General features: G+C 37.1%; 4 protein-coding genes across 7 annotated transcripts; 1 reads left to right on the forward strand and 3 right to left on the reverse strand.

The window, feature by feature from the left end:
• Positions 1-111: 111 nt before the first annotated feature.
• Positions 112-9,396, forward strand: LOC143450755 (uncharacterized). Of its 4 annotated transcripts, none has more exons than XM_076951422.1 (10): positions 115-249; positions 3,423-3,517; positions 4,348-4,509; positions 5,166-5,365; positions 5,562-5,681; positions 5,847-5,976; positions 6,742-6,784; positions 6,900-7,096; positions 7,602-7,879; positions 8,762-9,396. In XM_076951422.1, exons 3-10 carry the CDS (start codon positions 4,356-4,358, stop codon positions 8,957-8,959), a joined length of 1,320 nt encoding a protein of 439 aa, XP_076807537.1. In that variant the 5' UTR covers positions 115-249; positions 3,423-3,517; positions 4,348-4,355; the 3' UTR covers positions 8,960-9,396. The 4 variants fall into 4 exon arrangements, with proteins under 4 accessions (XP_076807539.1, XP_076807537.1, XP_076807538.1 ...); XM_076951423.1 differs by lacking the exon at positions 115-249 and adding an exon at positions 311-3,191; XM_076951424.1 differs by lacking the exon at positions 3,423-3,517 and having other exon boundaries at positions 112-249.
• On the reverse strand, positions 9,319-11,186 carry LOC143450756 (protein farnesyltransferase/geranylgeranyltransferase type-1 subunit alpha-like). The gene is made up of 9 exons (XM_076951426.1): positions 11,055-11,186; positions 10,901-10,986; positions 10,690-10,813; positions 10,532-10,622; positions 10,316-10,447; positions 10,076-10,221; positions 9,915-9,977; positions 9,671-9,845; positions 9,319-9,603 (listed from the first exon to the last, which is right to left on the reverse strand). Exons 1-9 carry the CDS (start codon positions 11,096-11,098, stop codon positions 9,505-9,507), a joined length of 960 nt encoding a protein of 319 aa, XP_076807541.1. The 5' UTR covers positions 11,099-11,186; the 3' UTR covers positions 9,319-9,504.
• LOC143450754 (uncharacterized) lies at positions 11,137-13,637 on the reverse strand. Its single transcript, XM_076951421.1, has one exon. It carries the CDS (start codon positions 13,634-13,636, stop codon positions 11,540-11,542), a length of 2,097 nt encoding a protein of 698 aa, XP_076807536.1. The 5' UTR covers position 13,637; the 3' UTR covers positions 11,137-11,539.
• A 58-nt stretch (positions 13,638-13,695) lies between these two features.
• LOC143450757 (general transcription factor IIF subunit 2-like) lies at positions 13,696-15,862 on the reverse strand. The gene is made up of 5 exons (XM_076951427.1): positions 15,591-15,862; positions 15,315-15,469; positions 15,016-15,203; positions 14,767-14,910; positions 13,696-14,521 (listed from the first exon to the last, which is right to left on the reverse strand). Exons 1-5 carry the CDS (start codon positions 15,746-15,748, stop codon positions 14,390-14,392), a joined length of 777 nt encoding a protein of 258 aa, XP_076807542.1. The 5' UTR covers positions 15,749-15,862; the 3' UTR covers positions 13,696-14,389.
• Positions 15,863-18,107: the final 2,245 nt, after the last annotated feature.

An 18,107-nucleotide genomic window follows, 5' to 3' on the forward strand; every position in this document is an offset into this window, starting at 1 on the left:
AAGTAACATACTTTTTATTTTTATATTTTTAAGTGATCATAGTTACATATTTTTCTTGTAAATTTATATTGTCTTTTAAAAAATATAAACCCTTTTTTGTGTTAAATTGTAATGGCTTTTAAGATTTCTTTTACTAGCTAAAAAATTCCACCAGAAGACAAGAATTGTGAATTGTGGAGTGGAGTCTGTTGTTATTGTTAATCAAAAGGTGATTGTATGTTGGTGATGTTGTGTTGGTCCTTCTTGGAGGTGAGTTTTTTGTTTAAATTTGCAAGTTAGAAGTTATAGAAATACATGGTGAGATCTTATGTCGCTGTCTGTTTTGTGTCATCTGCCCTGACCGGGCTTCACCAGCTCATAAGTTCTGAAAATTATGGTACGGCAGTTTTCGACGAAGAATCGTGCCAGCAAAGACGCAAATTTTGTCGTGATGGCGTGCACCAAAGCCTTAATTCTTTGTTTATTTATCATAAATTGGCGTTCAAAGAACCAGCTTTTTTTGTTTTCATTACACTGGTCAACACGATTTTTTATGCCAAAGATTTGACAACGATTTTAGGCTAATTTGGGGTCGCTGATTTCAAAAATGGCAATCATTTTTCTCAATTGGCTCTAGTTTTTGAGATATTTAGATTTTTCACTTTCGGAAATTCCACTCATACCACATATAACGCAATACTAGGTTTCAGGTCTCAGCCAACTGTAATACACTTGGACAATAGCCAGTAATATAGTCAAATGCATAAATATCACAATACTAAATCAATCAGTGCGTAATAAGTCTATTTTTATATATAGTTGCTGGTGAATCACTTTTTGTATGACTTTTTTTATGGCGGACGTCAGTACAATAATGCTGAAAACACCAACAATAGTCTGCCATCATGTTTTTCTCCCATCTGCCCTGGTATCTTTCTTCCATCACCTTTATGTCCTGATGAAATCTCTCCCCTTGTTCTTCAGAAAAATCTCCCAAATTGTCAGGAAATTTATCCAAATGGCTGTGGAGATAGTGCACTTAAATGCTCATATTTGCCCCTACCTGTTGGTAGGCCTCGAGCATATTTTCCACCAGCTCTGGATAGTTTTCTGCTTTGTGGTTTCCAAAAAGTTCTTCGCCACAGACACAAAACAAGACCAAGCTTTGAATTCCACATTGTTCATGCTTGTTCCAAATTTGAATGATTGATTAATTTGCGAATTTGAGGCCCATCAAAAATGCCTGCTTTCAATTTTTCGATTGTCAGTTTTGGAAAACGTCTACAAAAACTTTTACAACAATCACATTTGCCTGACATGGAGAGGTGGTAAAATGATCTTCTTTCTTTGAAACAAAGGTTCTTTAATCACATTTGCTTTACCTACTTTCAGGTCTTCTCTTGTGAACCATGCCTTTTTTACCCAGTGCTGGATTTTTGCCCTGCTGTCCCACAAGCACATAAAGCAGGGATAATTATTTTATCCACTTTGCTGCCCAAGCAAAAAATTTCACCATCTTTAAGTCAACACAAATCGACCACTGGTGCTCAGCATAGCAGATCTTCCGTACAACTAATTGAACGTTTTCATACTCTTCTTTCAGTTTTGTAGAGATGCATAGCAGTTGCCATTATGCAACAGAATGCATTTCAAACTTCTGGTAGAGCTGTCTATAAACAATCGCCAGTCTTCTTGTTTGTAGTCTAGGAATTTTCATTTTGATGAGAAGTCCAGTTATATCATTTCAATATACAAGGTCTGCATCTTGACTGAAGAAGGAAGGAGTTCCTCTTCTCTAGTCCGGTAAGCTGTTATCTTTGCATCCGCCTTTAGACAGTTCTTCTCCTTCAGTCTGGAAGCTGAAACCTCAGATGCTTCTTTTGATAAGTTAAGGTCTCTGATAAATTCCTTTTGTGTGAACTGTTCGAGAGTGGAAGAACTTTCTTTGTAATCAATAAAACTGTCACCATTTGCTTCACTATGTTTCCTTTCATGCTTTTCCTCAATATCTGTTTCTTGAAAATCTGGTACTGATGTAAACGCAGGTACGGGAATGCTTTTGCAGTGCTCAACCGGTCGCCTTACTAACTAGTTTTAAGAAGAGTAACGCTTTATACACCTGCAACTCGAAAGAAGCAAACTTGTTCAAGGTCAGCGATTCTTGCCTTCAGTGCATTAAAAATTTCAAGAAATCAGGAGAAATTAGCGCATTTTTATCAGTACATCAACAAATAAGGCAGGTTTATTTAATAAGAATCACAATTGAGTCTATTCTGAGGTTTCAACCCAAACACAAACAATGACGTGATAGCTAAAACACTGTCACTAATGCCAGAAATAGTGAAAAATGCTGAAATAAAGAAAATGACTATATCTCGAAAACTAGAACCAATTCAGCAAAACCAATGCCAAATTCGGAATCAGCGACCTCAAATTACCCTAAATCCGTTGAAACATCGCTGGCATCTCAAAAAAAATTTTTTTTTGTTGGGCAGTGTTATCAATCAACGTGAAGAAAAAAATTTCTGTGTACATGTTGATCTATCTCGTGCATACAGGTGCCACACTTTTCAGTATGGTCAGGCTGCCACAGTTTATGAATTTGGAGAAAAACAACTTCAGTAAATGGCTAGTTAATTAAGCAAGTAGTATTTTCTTACTTTGATAACTTGCGGCCCATAAAGTAGAATTTAGCTAATTTTCTACTTAAAATGACATATTAGTTTTTCAAAAGTCTAAAGTAATCCAAAGCTAACCTCCTCAGACCCAATCTCTCTTAAGTCAGGACTGAGTTACCTCGATACTAAATCTGAAAAATAGTCAAACATTAGCTGGATTTAAACCCCAAACATTTAGCATACTAGTCTGACGCAAACCACTGTGCCACAGCCCACAAATTATCTATTCTCCAACTGAGGAAAGTCTCTGTCTGACTTAGAACTAGGCATGATTCCTTGTTGTTTAAGCTTGTCTGTGGAGTTTTTGATAAATGCGTTTTTCCTGTTTTATTTTTTTGTTTGTGACCAAATTTAAAATCGTTCATTATGGCCACTGAACATAGGAGTGTATGGTTAATGCCTTGTCCTTGTTAAGACGATAGAATTGTTGAAGTTTTTAAAAATGGTATCAGAAGCTTTGAACTGAGTAAAGTCCTGGATTTTGTAATGGTTTCTCATCATTTGAGCCCCATTTGTAGCCAAGCTTGTCTTTGTGTAAGTTCTGAGAGGCATACATACATTTTCTGTGATTTTTATATTGTTTTTTTTTCAATTTTGAACTATTCACCAGGACCACTGACCAGAAAGAAACATCATTCATGCCTTGTTTAGTAGCACCAATGAATATAGAGCTCTTGTCACATTAAGCCAGTGCAGTGCAGTGCTTTAGCTAACCATGCTTGATATTAAAATAACCACTTTACTAAGTTTTTCTCAAATTTGTAGGATTTTAAAGCACGAAAACAAAGCAAAGACAACTTAGACTGTTGTATGATTGTGAACCTATGACCCTCTCATAAAGCACTTGTGTGGATTTCAAGGTCTGCTGTTTGTGGTTTATGATTTTTATTTGGATGGATTGTTTTTGTGTGTATATGTAAGGCATATACTTTGTATTGTACACATGTGTAAATTGATTTATTATTTTGATTGTTATTGCATATGATAATCATGTTTTTTAATTCAGGGCTTCTATAACCATGGGTTGCAAATCCAAATTTGTTTAGGGGTTGTAAGCATTGGTGAGATTCAAATATTTTAACATCCAGTTCTCTCACTAGCAGCATGCCATATTGACCTGGGACAGATATACACATAGGCCTATACATTACCATTTGCATTTTATATAAAAAAGATTGTTAACCTTTACCTTTTGTATAATGCTAACCAAAAGACCTTCTAAAATTATTAGATAGGCAATTATCAATAAAAAATTATCATGTTTTTCTTTCATTAAACTATTTGCTGGTGATTATTTCGGTTAACGGATCTGGTTCAAAAAGTACTGGTGTGGCTTAGAAGTTTATACAGAATAAGAGGTCCAAGTTATATAAGAGATTTTGTCCCTGAAAACGGGGTTGCGGACGTAAATGTTGAAGTCCTGTTTCATATAATTATCATTATAAGTTAACATAACGTTTGGTTGTATTTGTATACATACTACATCTTTTTTATAATTTTGTTGTGTATAGAATTGTCAAATTGTTATTCTTTGAAATGAAATTTTACATGTAAAAGTTATTCAGTCTTCGGCAGATCTTAGATTTTGAAATCTGACAATTAGGTTACTGAAATGTTCTACTAACTTAAAAATATCTGTTTGTCAATAACAGCTATTACACAATAAATCTAGCTAATGTGTTTTTTTCAGCCATAGCTATGACACTCACAATGCCGCCACAAACAAAGGTGAAATGGACCAAGCAATCTCCTGGTAATATTCAAAACGCAAAAACAGCTCAAGCTTTGAAAAGATATCTGGATTTAACTTTAACTGGGACAAAAAAGAATTTGGCAGAACACGCCAGGCATGGTAAGATGATTGATGGCGGTTTGATTGTTTTATCATTAAGTGTCACTCTTTTTGTGTTTCTTTACATTTTTAACAGGGTCTGTGTCTCAGTGTTTTGGCTAAATCAGCTTAACAGGCTTTTCAATTGTCTGTCTGTATTTTGGCAACAAATGGATGCCATGGTAAAGCATGTGCTTCATGAAACCATTAAAAAGGGTCATGGTATTTAAGAAAACACTAAAAACTTTTACCTCCAATTATCATCTGTTGTAGCTTCACAGACATCTTAACAGAACGCCAAGGAATAAACTTGAACATACAGAAAAAGTGCAAAGGTTTTAATCGTTATAAGTCATGTTCAGTTACTTTTATATTAATTATGGTAATCAGTGTGTTTGAGTTGATCATTGTCTTCAGACATGGCAGTAATTTTACCACCCATCTATGTCTTGAGTCCAGTTAATGGTAATCATTATTATGAAAATCCTAAGTTCAACAGTTTTGTAAATGACGACTTTTGAGTATTAACGTAAAAACACACCTGAAAATACTATTGATAATTAATTAAATAATAGTTGATAAACATATATATCCTAATTTAAGTGTTAAGTATAAAGAATACTTACATACTGTAGATTAGTGGAAGGCTGCATTTGAAATTTCCGTTAACTGTTCAGGGCGAAAAGGTCACCCACCATCTCCATATACGTTTGATCGGCCAGATTTTGAAAGTACCATTCATAGAGCTCTGTCGTCTCAACTTGGTCAAAAAAACACCACTAAAACGCCAGACTGGGTCCATGAAATTAACGAAAAGATTTGCAATCACAATGGTGAAGCTCCGGTGTTTACTGAGAATTTCCTTCCAAGCCACAAAGTATGAAAGAAACTATACTAATATAATGTACATACAAAACCTGTTTTTATGTGTATTGGCTACGTATTATGTACCGATAACAAACCAACTTAAGTTCAATATTGTTGAGCATGCAATATTTGCAGTTATATAAGCCAGCTTCCTTGAGTAATTAAACCGTTCTATCAAAAGTATCATGATGTGATTCTGTTTGTAGTCAGAGCAAAGCAAAATTGCTCCCTCAAGACCTTTGTCGGGGATATCTACCAAAAGTGCACCAGTTGTGATCAATGGTGAAATGTATTACAGACCCAACAAAAAACACATTTACCTGCAGGTATGTGAATGGCGCTTGCTGGCATTATGTCATTTTTTTTCGATCACATATCAAGTATATACACGTTAGTTTTAAATCACGTGAAGTGATTCTGTTTTAAACACTGGCTTAACAAATGGATGAAATAAAAACAAACAGATTGATCCAAAAATGATACTATCACAGGCATGTAACAGGCCAGCGTCAGCTAAAGAAGAACGCTTGACAAGAGCAAGTAAGTTACGCAACAAGCATAGAACACAGTCCATGTCCGCCATACCATCTACCGATGCAAACACCAAACTACAGCTGAAAAGTAAGCTTAAATGATAGTAGATTGATTTAATCGGTAATCACAATTATTTGGGTGTAGCATTTTTAGTTTTTGTGTGACAATATTTTTATATTTAGACTTTCTTCATGTGAATTTGTGTATTGTTTCTCGTAACAAGTACTAAACCGTTAGCATTGTGAACTCCTTTTGGTTGTATGTGAACCGAGTAATACTGTAGACACCACTCGATTTACTGAAGTCAATTGTTAACAGTCGTTTTTGTTGTCCTACAACAGCTCTGAATAAACAGCAAATGGATTATTCAGTTGTTAAAACTTTGTCGTAATGGCCAGATTAAGTCGTACAAAGAAAACATTGTTAATCCCTATTATGTCTGGTGATTGTAAATCAAACAGTTTAGCTCAATGACATACCATTAAATGACATTTCTGTGACATTGTGCATATTACATACGTTTTAACTGCTTTGAAAATGTCATATTTTCCATTATTGTTTAATGTATTTCATGGACTACCCCTTCATGACACGACAATCATTTGTTTTGCGACTTTGTCAAGGAAACTTCTGTCGTAATCAGTTATTTTGAAAGCAACATGATACTATTCATGATTCAAACTGTTCAACCACTTACATTGATCTGAGCCTGAGCCCTTTGTCACATCACAATTGTGTTTGTTTGAAACAAAAACAAGACGAGTATGCTTGTTTTCTGCCTAATTTTGTAGGTTCAAAGATTCTCCAAATATCTCATTGATTATAATTATTGAACCTAAACAATATTTTTAGGAATGAAAGAAGCAAAGCCCAGACCACTTCATCTTAACAAAGAGTGGGTTTGAAATCTGGATTTTAATGATTCTTGTTCATATGAAACATTATTCTAAGCAGTGGTGAGTGGTGTTTTTGCTGTTTAATTCGATTCACTCATTCACGCATTTCTACAGCTTGCTACCCATTCCTTGTCACATGGGTGAAACCCCCCATTCATTTATCATTGGGGCTCGATACAATTGCACCCATTTTATGGATTCTCGATCGTTTGCTCGTTTGGGTCTGTATGTTCCACGAAAGGATCCAATAAGGACTTTCTTGAAGACTTACAAGGGAGGGGATGCTTTTACTGACCCAGGAAGTGATTCAGGTAGATACTTGCATCTATCTATCTACTGGAATCAATTTATTACCTAATTCAAAGTTTGTTAGTATTAAAATTATAGCTGACTTTTATTCATGAGAAAGTACAAGGTTTTCATTGTAGTAAGTAAAAGAGTCAGCAAAGTAATTTTTGGAATTACACATGAAAAATAATTCCATTGTCTTGCTTGCAACTCATAAGTTTCGTAAGCATAATTTTTTCATTAAATAGTCACTGTCAAATGACAAACAACAGCAAACAACTGTAATGTACTGGTAGCAGATTAAGAACTTGTAATTAATGTATAACTTGCATGACCAAAAGCAAGAGATCTCGCTAACCAAACTTAGTTCGCAACCCAAACCCACTATATGAGGAAACATGAGCCAGAAAATCTATGATATTGTGTAAAACAGCAATTGTTTTGATAGTATACACTAAGTAAGAACTGTTGATTGTGGAATTCGCATCTTATCTTTGTATAATAAAATGCGACTATACTTAAATCTAGACTTCGTCGGATATACAAGTGTTCGAGGTGGAAGTAGCGGCAAGATGCAAAATCCGCCTCGATCCCAGAATATTCAAACTCAAACACGAAATCCAGCATCCTTCCCTGGCACTCACATCCGGAAAGTTGTGAAGGAAGCTTGGTTGAGCGGAGATGGTCAAGAAGCAAAACCACTAAAGTATAAGCCTCCGTCTGTTGCAAGCACCATCAGCCAAACAATACTAAACCAAGGTAGAACTTCTCAACGGAAAACACCATCAGATGACAATGTGAAGAAGGTGAGTTACAATCGTATGTTAATGTAGCTTACGCCATTGACAAAATAATTGATTTGTTAAATTGCTACAAGTCGTAGATCCGGACACTTTGTGCTTATGAAACGCTGCAAGAGGTCCAGAGGCAAGTCCAAAAATAATTCAACCTTAAACCAGACAATAGTTGACAGCAAGCATACCGGCTAAAGTTTACTGAATTGGAAGAAACAACTGCTATGGAGCTATATATTACATGCGTGGTGGTGATTATGACATCACAATGTAAAGTCAACATGCTTAATAGTTGGCGTTTGAACAAGTCTGGTAGCGTGGCTACCATATTTACTTGACTGTAAGCCTCATATGATAGTGCCGAAAATTGAATTTAAGCCACTTGCTACAGCACAGTAAGCCTCTACAATATACTCTCTATTTTATAACTTCGTGTCGTGAGAGTTGAAATAATTTATTTTACCAGATTTAAAAAAATGAAGCCCTGTAGTGCAAAACATGATAAAAAAGGTGCGGCTAACAACTGAAAAAATAAATGTGTCCTCCACAGATAAACAACTAGTTGCATTTGATGTTTATTTACAGCATAGAAATGTCACAGGTGACAGTAGATATACTAGCGTTTATGTCCTTTTAGCTATTACCAATATTGGACTAGTCTAGCCAAGATTGAGATGTACCTTGGCACCTTCTGCTTTTACCAATAATTGCTTAACGGCTAAATATTATTAAACAATTCTTTGTTTGGTATACTTGCTGACAACTCGTTTGTGAATTTAAGTTGAATGTTTTTACACTTCGTCTCTCTTTATGGTTGAGGGGATATTCATTAAATTATTATAAATATGGATTCACAATTTAAAGCAGGGCATGATTCCTATTCATTTTGTTCAGGCAAATCAAGATAAAAATGCTCGTACCACATCACCTAGCAGTGGCAGACGGAAGTCAAGTTTAAAGACACCTCCACCTAAAGCCAAGTTCAATGTTAAAGGTCAACCAGTTGTGACATTCACTGGACTTGAAAGGTCGTCGCCTATCCCTAACCAGGCAAAGCGCAACATCGAAGCAGTAATCCCAAGCACAGAGTAGCTTGAGCTATTTTGCAATTTTGTGTATCTCTCTGTACTCATAGGAGTTTTAATAATAATCCCGTTTAGATCTTGCCCAAGTTACGTAACATAGCTGTGTTTGTATAGTTTAGGAAACGCTAAAACAGTCACTGCCAATGGACTGGTGAAGTTGAAAGTATTTGGAGTTGCCAAGTCAAGATTAATGCTATGATTGTCTTAAAAGTCTATATTGATTAACGTCACATAACATTCTTTATTGCATCGACAATTTGTTTGCCTTGCTTGCCCGCACAACATATTTTCATTCAATCTGATACTTCTTTTGTATGTTACCTAGCTAAGAATCCGATATTTCCTGTGGAAATTTTCTTAACAAAACACTGTGATATTTTTATTAATTATTGCTATTGGGTTATTTATATTCACTGTGCCAAATAAACCAAGACAACAATCGTACTTTCGCTTCCACCAATTCGATCATTAGCAGATACAGTACAGCATGATATCTAAACAGCTTAGTAATCAAGAGACAGTTGCTACAGGGGCAAATCTTTTTGAGTTTCTTCAGCTGACTGCTTGATACTCTCTTAACATACGTTGAAAAACAAAGTTCCAATATTTCCTACGCACAACATCTGTCTCTTCTGCCAATTCTCGGCATAGCTAGGAAAAAAAGATATATTTAAGGAACTTAATGTTACATTTTATATAAAAAAAAAGTGCAGGATACCTCCTTGACAACATCCAGGGTTTTTTCTTTGTTGCAAGTTTTATTTTCAAGATCCTCTTCGTACATGTCTATTAAAAATGCAGCTAAGTGTGGAGATTTCAAGCCCTCTGCCCTCCAGGAAGTTGCGCGGGTTCTAAGGTCGGAGCTCCAGGTTAAGCCGCGATCTTGCAATATCCTACACAACATTCTACAGTTAAGCCACCTGAGCAAAAATTACGCCATTGAGAGGAGTCACTTAACTTACCCCCGTAAATAGCTCCATGCGCTTTCATTCTTTGTAATGACATCGATCTTTTTAGTGGTGTACCTAAACACGACTGAATTTAACAACAATCCTATTTTCTGTAGTTAATGTGAGTTAGGTGTGCTGTGAAGGTTTTGTATCATCTGATATCACTTTCTTACTCTATCTCTTGCTTAACAACTTCATCTGTAAATCCTGTTGTGTGTTGAATAATGAAATAACGTTCATTCCAAGCAGAATTATTTCTCATATCGTTGTTTATTAACGTGTCTACAAAGTCCAGTTCACCTTCCCATAAGTCAAATTCCTTTTGCAAATAGATAAGCATTACTTAATATTTGTTAGTTGTAAAATATGATTTATTGACTTTAAATAAATATTGATCGAAGCCTTCAACTTACTTTAATCACCCATTGTCTGTGTTGCCAAGCATGGTAATTTTTTTGGTCCATGTTAATTATTTTTGAAGTAAACTCAAGCTCCTCAGAATGCTCTCGACTCCATTCCACCAATGCCCTTCGATGGTGCCAAACCTAAAAAGGACTGAAATTTGTCTGGTGGTGTCTCCAAATGTCTGGCAAAATTTGGCAATTAAACTCGCATTCTATTCTCATTACCTGGTAGTTCTTTTGCTGTTCGACTATGATATCGGATAGAAAGTCCATTTCCTTTTTCACATCCTTGTCTAAAGCTTTCAAAATAACACGTCTAAACAAGAAAATTATTGTAAACAGACCTTATACAAATAAACAAAAGTGTTATTGTTGCCCCTCACCTGTAATGCCATACAGTGTAGTTTGCAGCATTTAGATCAATGGCCGTTTGTGTTAATTCTAAAGCACGCTCACTCTTTTCGTCTGCAGCCAGAACAGCTCGGAAGTAATCAAACACATCTTTGACTGTAATGAATTTTTAGTTACAATTTTGCCCAATTCTCTACAGCCATGCACACAAACTTAGCAACATACACATAACGGTATACTTACACTTTTCACTGTAAGCTATCTGCACAACAGGCGCAACGCCATCATTTTGTGGAATTGGTTTTACATCACTCCATTCTGGCCTGTCCCTGTACACAATTGGAAAACTTAAATTCTACAGTTAAATACAAGATTTACAATTTTGGCAACAACTCACCTGTAAAATTTGTAGTCATCATCCTCATCTGAACTTGAAGACATTTTTGCATTAACCCTAATTTAGGAATTATTTCAACATATCTGCATGTTGGAAAGGAACAAATTAAGTCGTATACTTTGTAATGTAAATGTAAAACAATAATTAATATCACATTACATACTGTGCTATAGCTGTGAAATGATTTCAGTTTACAGTCTGATTTGAAATCACTTTAAATTATAATCATATTATACAGAAGATTTAAAATCTATGGATAAAATTTCCTTATTATAGTAGAAAGATAATTAAAACAAGGCAAAGTTCTAACTTTGGTACAATTTTTTCTCAAATATTGTAACAGAACAATCAGTGATGAGTTAAAAATCAAACACATAACAGTGCAGTGCGAAGCTAAATATAGCATACGGTGAAAAACTCTTTTGCGTAAGACATAAGCGTTTGGCATATTCACAAGAAACATGAAATGATGAATTTTGTAAAGTTTATGTCCGAGCAAACGAGAACGATGGAGGCAGATGACCAGACATCACAGTTGGGGAATGTTTCCCTGTCATAAATGTCGGAGACTGGGTACGCTGCATCACAATCTGATCATATTGTTCGATGAGATGCGGATTATAATTTTCAATGCGACCACGTAAAATACTTGCCCCAAGAAATTTGGCGAGCCCAATCAGGCAATCTTGTGCTGCTGCAACAGTAAGCTGGACGTCACTTGACAAGGCATAAAAAATGGCATCGAAAAAGGTTTCGATGTGCATTTTAAAAGCTCGCTTGCCGATCCTGGAAGCTAGTGTGGGTAGCAATTTGCATGTGGTCTCCAAAAACACAACATGCTGGGAGAATTGCTTGGAACTTAAAGCTTTTGTAATAAATGGTAGAAGTGTGGTGACTTTCTGTGGATAATATGTTGCCAGTTCCGCAATCAGGTAAAGGCAACCATCCGAACGCTCCCAGGGTTCTGACGGGCGCCGAAATTTACAATCACTGCATCCTCCTCGCCCACCTCTGCCCATTTTCGGTGCAAGCGAGCCACAAGAGTACATTTGCTGATCAGTGTGTCGTGGATCTGAAGTTTCGTGAAGATTTTTGACAACACCAAATTGAGCAGGACGCTTATCTAAACCGGTAAATCTGCCACTGTTTTCAGGCTGATTTGAAACTTCTTCTAATCCATCCTGGATCTCTTTGATGATGATTGGCAAGAGCTCATCACCATAAACCTTTGTATATTTTGCTACGGCAGCTCCTGCACCTTCTCTCACAGATGGAATTGGATCTTTCAAATTTTCCAAGAAGAGACTGTAAAGTAAATCTCGCTTCACTTTTGCTTCAGATGCAAAACTAAGGATAAAATTACCGCAAGCGATGCAAGCAGCATCACGCACGGGCCAGCTGTCATCTTGGAAACACTCCAACAACGCGTCCAGCAATCGGTTCACATGATCTCGCACAGCTTCTGGTTTTATTTTGGTAGCGAGTTCAGAAATACAAGCACAGGCGGCCTCTCGTACGGCATGATTGTCTGCCTGAGTTGCTTCTATGTAGTAATCAACAACAAACGAGATGTATTTTTCCACAATGTCCTTGCCGTGACCATGAGATATTTGTCTCCAAGTTTCTTGCGAATAAATGCGAACTCCTTCTGCTATGTAGTAACGATTGAGGCACATCCGTGGTATCAGGTCTGGAAAGAATTTCTCCTGTTCCTGGGTACCAGGAAAAGACAACAAGAAATTTCTCACTGCAACTGAAGAAGCTAGTCTTACTTGAGACCAGTTATCTGCTAAGCCTTTGCCAAGGTATTTTGAAAACTGATCACCATATTTCAGTACAGAGTCACTAGTTGCGACTCCGTCAGTTTGGCCACAACGAACAATGGCGGCACAAACATTGTATCCAGTTTCCCTTACAAACCGATTCGTGTGGTTGAGAGCAGAAAAAAGTAAGTTGAGAAGCTCTTGAGTAATGTAAGGATTAAAGGTCTTTCCACATCCCTCAATCATGCACTGAAGACACTTCATGCTGGTTTCAAGATACCTCCATCCGGCTGATTCATGAAATATGTTAGCAGCGTTGGATGTTGTAGGACTGCCACGACCATCACCTTCCTCATGAAGATCACCCTCAATTTCTCGCTTTAGGTCTTTATGTAGAAGATTCAGCACAACATCACTGCTCTTGCTATAGACTTCACTCCCTTTCAATTTGCAAAGAGCACCAAGTAATTCTCCAGCTTCGGTCCTTACTCTTACTTCCGGGTTGGCGAGGCACTTAAGAGCGAAACCATGAAAGAAATCTGTTATGGCTTCATCCACAACAGACCCACCATCATCTTGACGAATGGAGTTGTCAATGATGCATCTTACTCCTAGCAAACATCCATGTAAGGCTTCCCACGGAGTTGAGTCATTGGATGAGGATGCATTCTCTTGAAATTTTGCCAGGAGCGCTTGGGCAATTTTATCTTTTTCTGAACTTTTCAAAAAAGATTTTAAGTGAACGATTCCTTTGTCTCTTTCGAGTTTCTGTTCACTTTGTAACAACTTGTTCAATTCATCCACTTGTCGGTCTGACATGTTATGACAGCAGTTATGAAAATGTCTTTTTAACTGTAAATGTTACTCCTAACAGTTACCTAAAAGTAACGTATTATAAGATTATTGAAAGCAGGAAACCAGTTCGCATAAGTTGAAAAAAACATCGAAAAATGAGAATGGTCTTAAACAAATGGTGACGAAACATCATTGCAAACATATAAAAGTCGCATCCTTTTAATTGATTATTCTAGAAAAGATTTGATTATTTTAGAAGCCTTGAAATCACAATCACAATAAAACATGGCAACTTGTAGATAACATGTATTTATACATAACAGACCAAACTAGAACAAATTCAACTATTATTTTCAGGATATAAATTAACAATTTTTTCAATCTTGCAACAAGTGCTCAGTATAATGATATATTACACGCACTATACTTTGCAATAATAGTTCTATTGTCATGTGCCCTCCATCTAGTTCGTCAGAGTTAACCAAGTCTATGGCAGTAAATAACAGCTTGACAATAACAATGCCAACAAACAGAATAAAATAACGTTTGATTTACAAATAGGTTTGATTTCAGCGTTTCAACGTTTGATTTCAGCCACTAAAAATTCTACATTTCTTAATGTCAAGAATCTGAAATAAACCTGTTTTAAACATGTGCACTATTGACACATCACGCATCATATATTGACTAATATTAATCCAAAAGAAAATGCTTTTTCTGATTAGACATATCTCGCGCTCCAGTGCTACTAAACAAGTCCACAGTTACAACGCTTTTTCATGATGAGTCATCAGAGTCCTTTGTCTCCACTTTGTGATGTCTGTACTCCGGCTTCAGCTCCCACATGTGACGATGTCCAGGATGTTTATTGTACAAGCCAATCTCTTTCAACACATCCTTCAAAAATGCCTGCCAAAGTGAAAAAACAAACACTTGAGAAACTGTGTATATACAATCGGTAAGCTTCTGGCACAATATGTTATAATGACATTAGTAAGCAGGTAGTTTTATTCTGTTCGAAAACATCAAATTAACATTTAACTTCAATTAACATTTTAACGAAAACATTAAATGGTGCCAGAAGGTACAAATTACAGACGTCTGATGCCTATAAATTTCACATGAAACATTTATAGCCGTTAAAGCACACATACCACCGGCTGTTGAGTGATGTCCTTTAAGTCTTTAATATTATAATATTGATGCTTCTCAAATGCTTGAAACAGCATCCCTTCAAGTTCTTCTTTGGCCACTCGAATCTTCTTGCCTTCACTTTTCTTCTGCTCTTTATATGCCAACTACAAAGAGATCAATAAGTTGTAAACCAAAGCAGGGAAACAAAGTGCACAAACATTTTATCAAAAGTTGAAAATATTAGTAAATAAAAACCATACTATTCTTACCTCTTCTTTAACAACATTCACTGGCTTATACACAGTCGTGACTGCAGATTCAAGCTGCTTTGTAATCCTTTTAGGTTTGCATGCTTCAATCATTTGAGTTCTCTTCAACTTCATATAATTGTGGCTTACAACAGGTCGACAATCCACTTTCTGGACGACGCGCCCTTCCATTGACCTTTTTTCACCAGCTAAATGCCATAATTTATTACAAGCATAGCCAATGCGATAGGAGATACTCAGAAAAACGAGTAATATATAGGCCTGAAATACTACAGGTACACATAATGGATATAACATACCTTTGGCATTAGTTGTAGAAAAAACGGCCAAGCTCTGTCTCTCAGCTCCCTGTAGAACAAATTTATGATCGGTAGCAAGATTTTTTGTTGAAGCTTCTCCAACAAGCTCTAATCTTTTGTCCATTGAGTAATTTACTTCTGTGCGCCCAGCATTTCTGATAACAAGGTTACATTTAATTACAAAACGGTTACTAGTTAGTTAGTTAGGTTAGTAGTTTGTCAGGCACGCATGTTAAATACCAGTTGATGGAGATTTAATATTAAGCTTTAGCTTACTTTGTAATTCGCAGTTTTCCCACTGGACAGCCGTCCGGGGCATTCAACCATTTATTTGCAAGGTATTTGGGCACTTTGACCAACCAGACATCGTGTTTTGCTCCAGACAATTCTAAACATGAATCTCCAGTATCTCCACCATCATGAGTTTCACTCATTCTGTGTTCAGATTAAAAATTGCCCAATGCTTCAGACATGTTACAGAGTAAAAAAGTACTAATACAGTATTTTTCTCCTATTTAACTGTAATAAGTTGATGATTGTAATATCGGCTCACACAGAGCGTACACACAACACGTTCTCTACTAGATACGAATGACCTCTTTGGCCAATCCCAATGACAAAACTTAGCTTCACACGAACTTAAAGGGAATAGTACTTAAATTAAATGATAGCATTAAATGATTAAAGTTAAACATGGAAATCACATAAAATAACAAGAATTAACTCATAGTTTCCTTAATGAACAATTGCATGATTACAATAACAATTTGACTCAAACATTATCACATCTCCCCTTATACAGGGAATAGAAAAGCACAACACAACACACTACACAACTAAAACTATATTTCTTCAATGAGTCGACGAGAATGTTTTGGAGTTCGCCGAGACCGTCGTGGCAACACCACGTTAGTAGGAGGCGGTCCATCCACAAAATTATTTGAGGTAAAAGGAACTATGGTATTCAGTTCACTGCTGACCACTGGTGGTGATTGTTCCTCCGTTGAAGAAGCTTCCTTGCAGGTACCCATTTCATTCTTACTTTTATGCAGGTGAGATCTGTTTCGACGCAGTATTGCCCCATTGTCCAACTGAACGAGGTATGACCTCAACCCGACCTTTCGCAGTATTTTTCCTTTTTCTCCCCAGCGTTTGGTCTTGTGGTCATATGTGAATACGACATCATTTACGTGCAGCTCACAAAGACTTTTTACTCCTTTGTCATAATAGTGTTTTTGTTCCAGCTTTTCTGCCCAGACTGGCCGTTCAACACCTGGTTCAGGATTGTACAAGTTGTTACAGAGCGATAGATTGTTTCTAATGCGGCGGCCCATCAAGAGTTGCGCTGGAGAGTATCCGCATTTCAAAGGGGTACTCCTATACACCAGTAGCGCTAGATTGAAGTCTTTTCCTGAGGCGTGGCTTTTTCTCAGTAGGTCTTTTACTGTGTGTACAGTTTTCTCGGCTAGGCCATTTGACTTCGGATAGTGAGGGCTTGATGTCTTGTGATGGAAACGCCAGGTTTCTGCAAACACTTTGAATTCATGGGAATTAAAAGGGGGGCCATTATCGCTGAAGACGACTTGAGGGATTCCGTGGCGGGAGAAGATTTGTTTTAACCTCATTATGACTTGTTTTGAACAAGTTGACGGTAATGCACATACTTCAGGGTAATTTGAATAGTAGTCTCCAACAACCAGGTAAGTAGTGTTACACCATTGAAAGAGGTCAATACCTACTTTTTCAAACGGTAGCATTGTTGGTTCATGTGGTAAAAGAGGCTCCTTCTGGTGCTGATTTCTGTATGCAGCGCAGGTTGCACAGCCGGAGACCTTGTTGACTATGTCCTTGTTGATCCTTGGCCAAAACACCGCTTCTCTTGCTCGCCTCTTGCATTTCTCCTCGCCCAGGTGTCCTTCATGTATTATCTCAAGAATGGATTTCCTTAGTGATTTTGGTATTACGAGGCGGTCTCCCTTCAGAATGATGCCATCTTTTACTGCAAGCTCATCTCGGTAATTCCAATACTCTGAGATTAATGTTTTACAGCCTGCCTTGCTAGATGGCCAACCTTGCTGTACGTATTGGATGAGGTTTGTCAGCTGTTCATCCTTGGCTGTTTCTTCTCTCAGTTGACTTAGGAATTTGTTGGTTACTGGTAGAGTACTTATTATCATGTCTTCATGCGATTCAACCAACGAAACTGTCGAAGATGTCTGTGGCTTGGTAGCACTTCTTGATAGCGTATCAGCTGTGTGCATGAATTTACCAGGTTTATAGACTAGTGTAATATCATAAATTTGTAGTCTAATCATGAGTCGTTGCACTCTTAAGGGGCAGTTGTTGAGTTGCTTTTTGAACAAGTGCATTAATGGCTTGTGGTCACTTTCGACTTCAATGGACTGTCCATAGATATACTGATGAAAGCGCTCGCAGGCATATACAGTTGCCAAGAGTTCTTTTTCAATTTGTGCGTATCTTGTTTCTGCAGGTACCATTGCTCTTGCAGCATACGCTACTGGATGCCAATCCGAATCATGCCACTGCAGGAGTACTGCCCCGATGCCTTCCTTGGACGCATCTGCAGATATTTTTATTGCTACCTTGGGATCAAAGAATTTCAAAACTGGTACTTCCGAGACTAATCGTTTGAGCTCATTCCACGCACTTTCATGTGTGGAGTCCCAGTTCCACTCACTTTTGTAGTGGGTCAATGCGCGCAAAGATGCGGTTTTGATTGAGAGTGATGGTAAGAACCTGCCGAGATAATTTATCATACCCAGGAAGCGTTGT

Source organism: Clavelina lepadiformis, chromosome 3, assembly GCF_947623445.1.
Source record: "Clavelina lepadiformis chromosome 3, kaClaLepa1.1, whole genome shotgun sequence".
NCBI lineage: Eukaryota > Metazoa > Chordata > Ascidiacea > Aplousobranchia > Clavelinidae > Clavelina > Clavelina lepadiformis.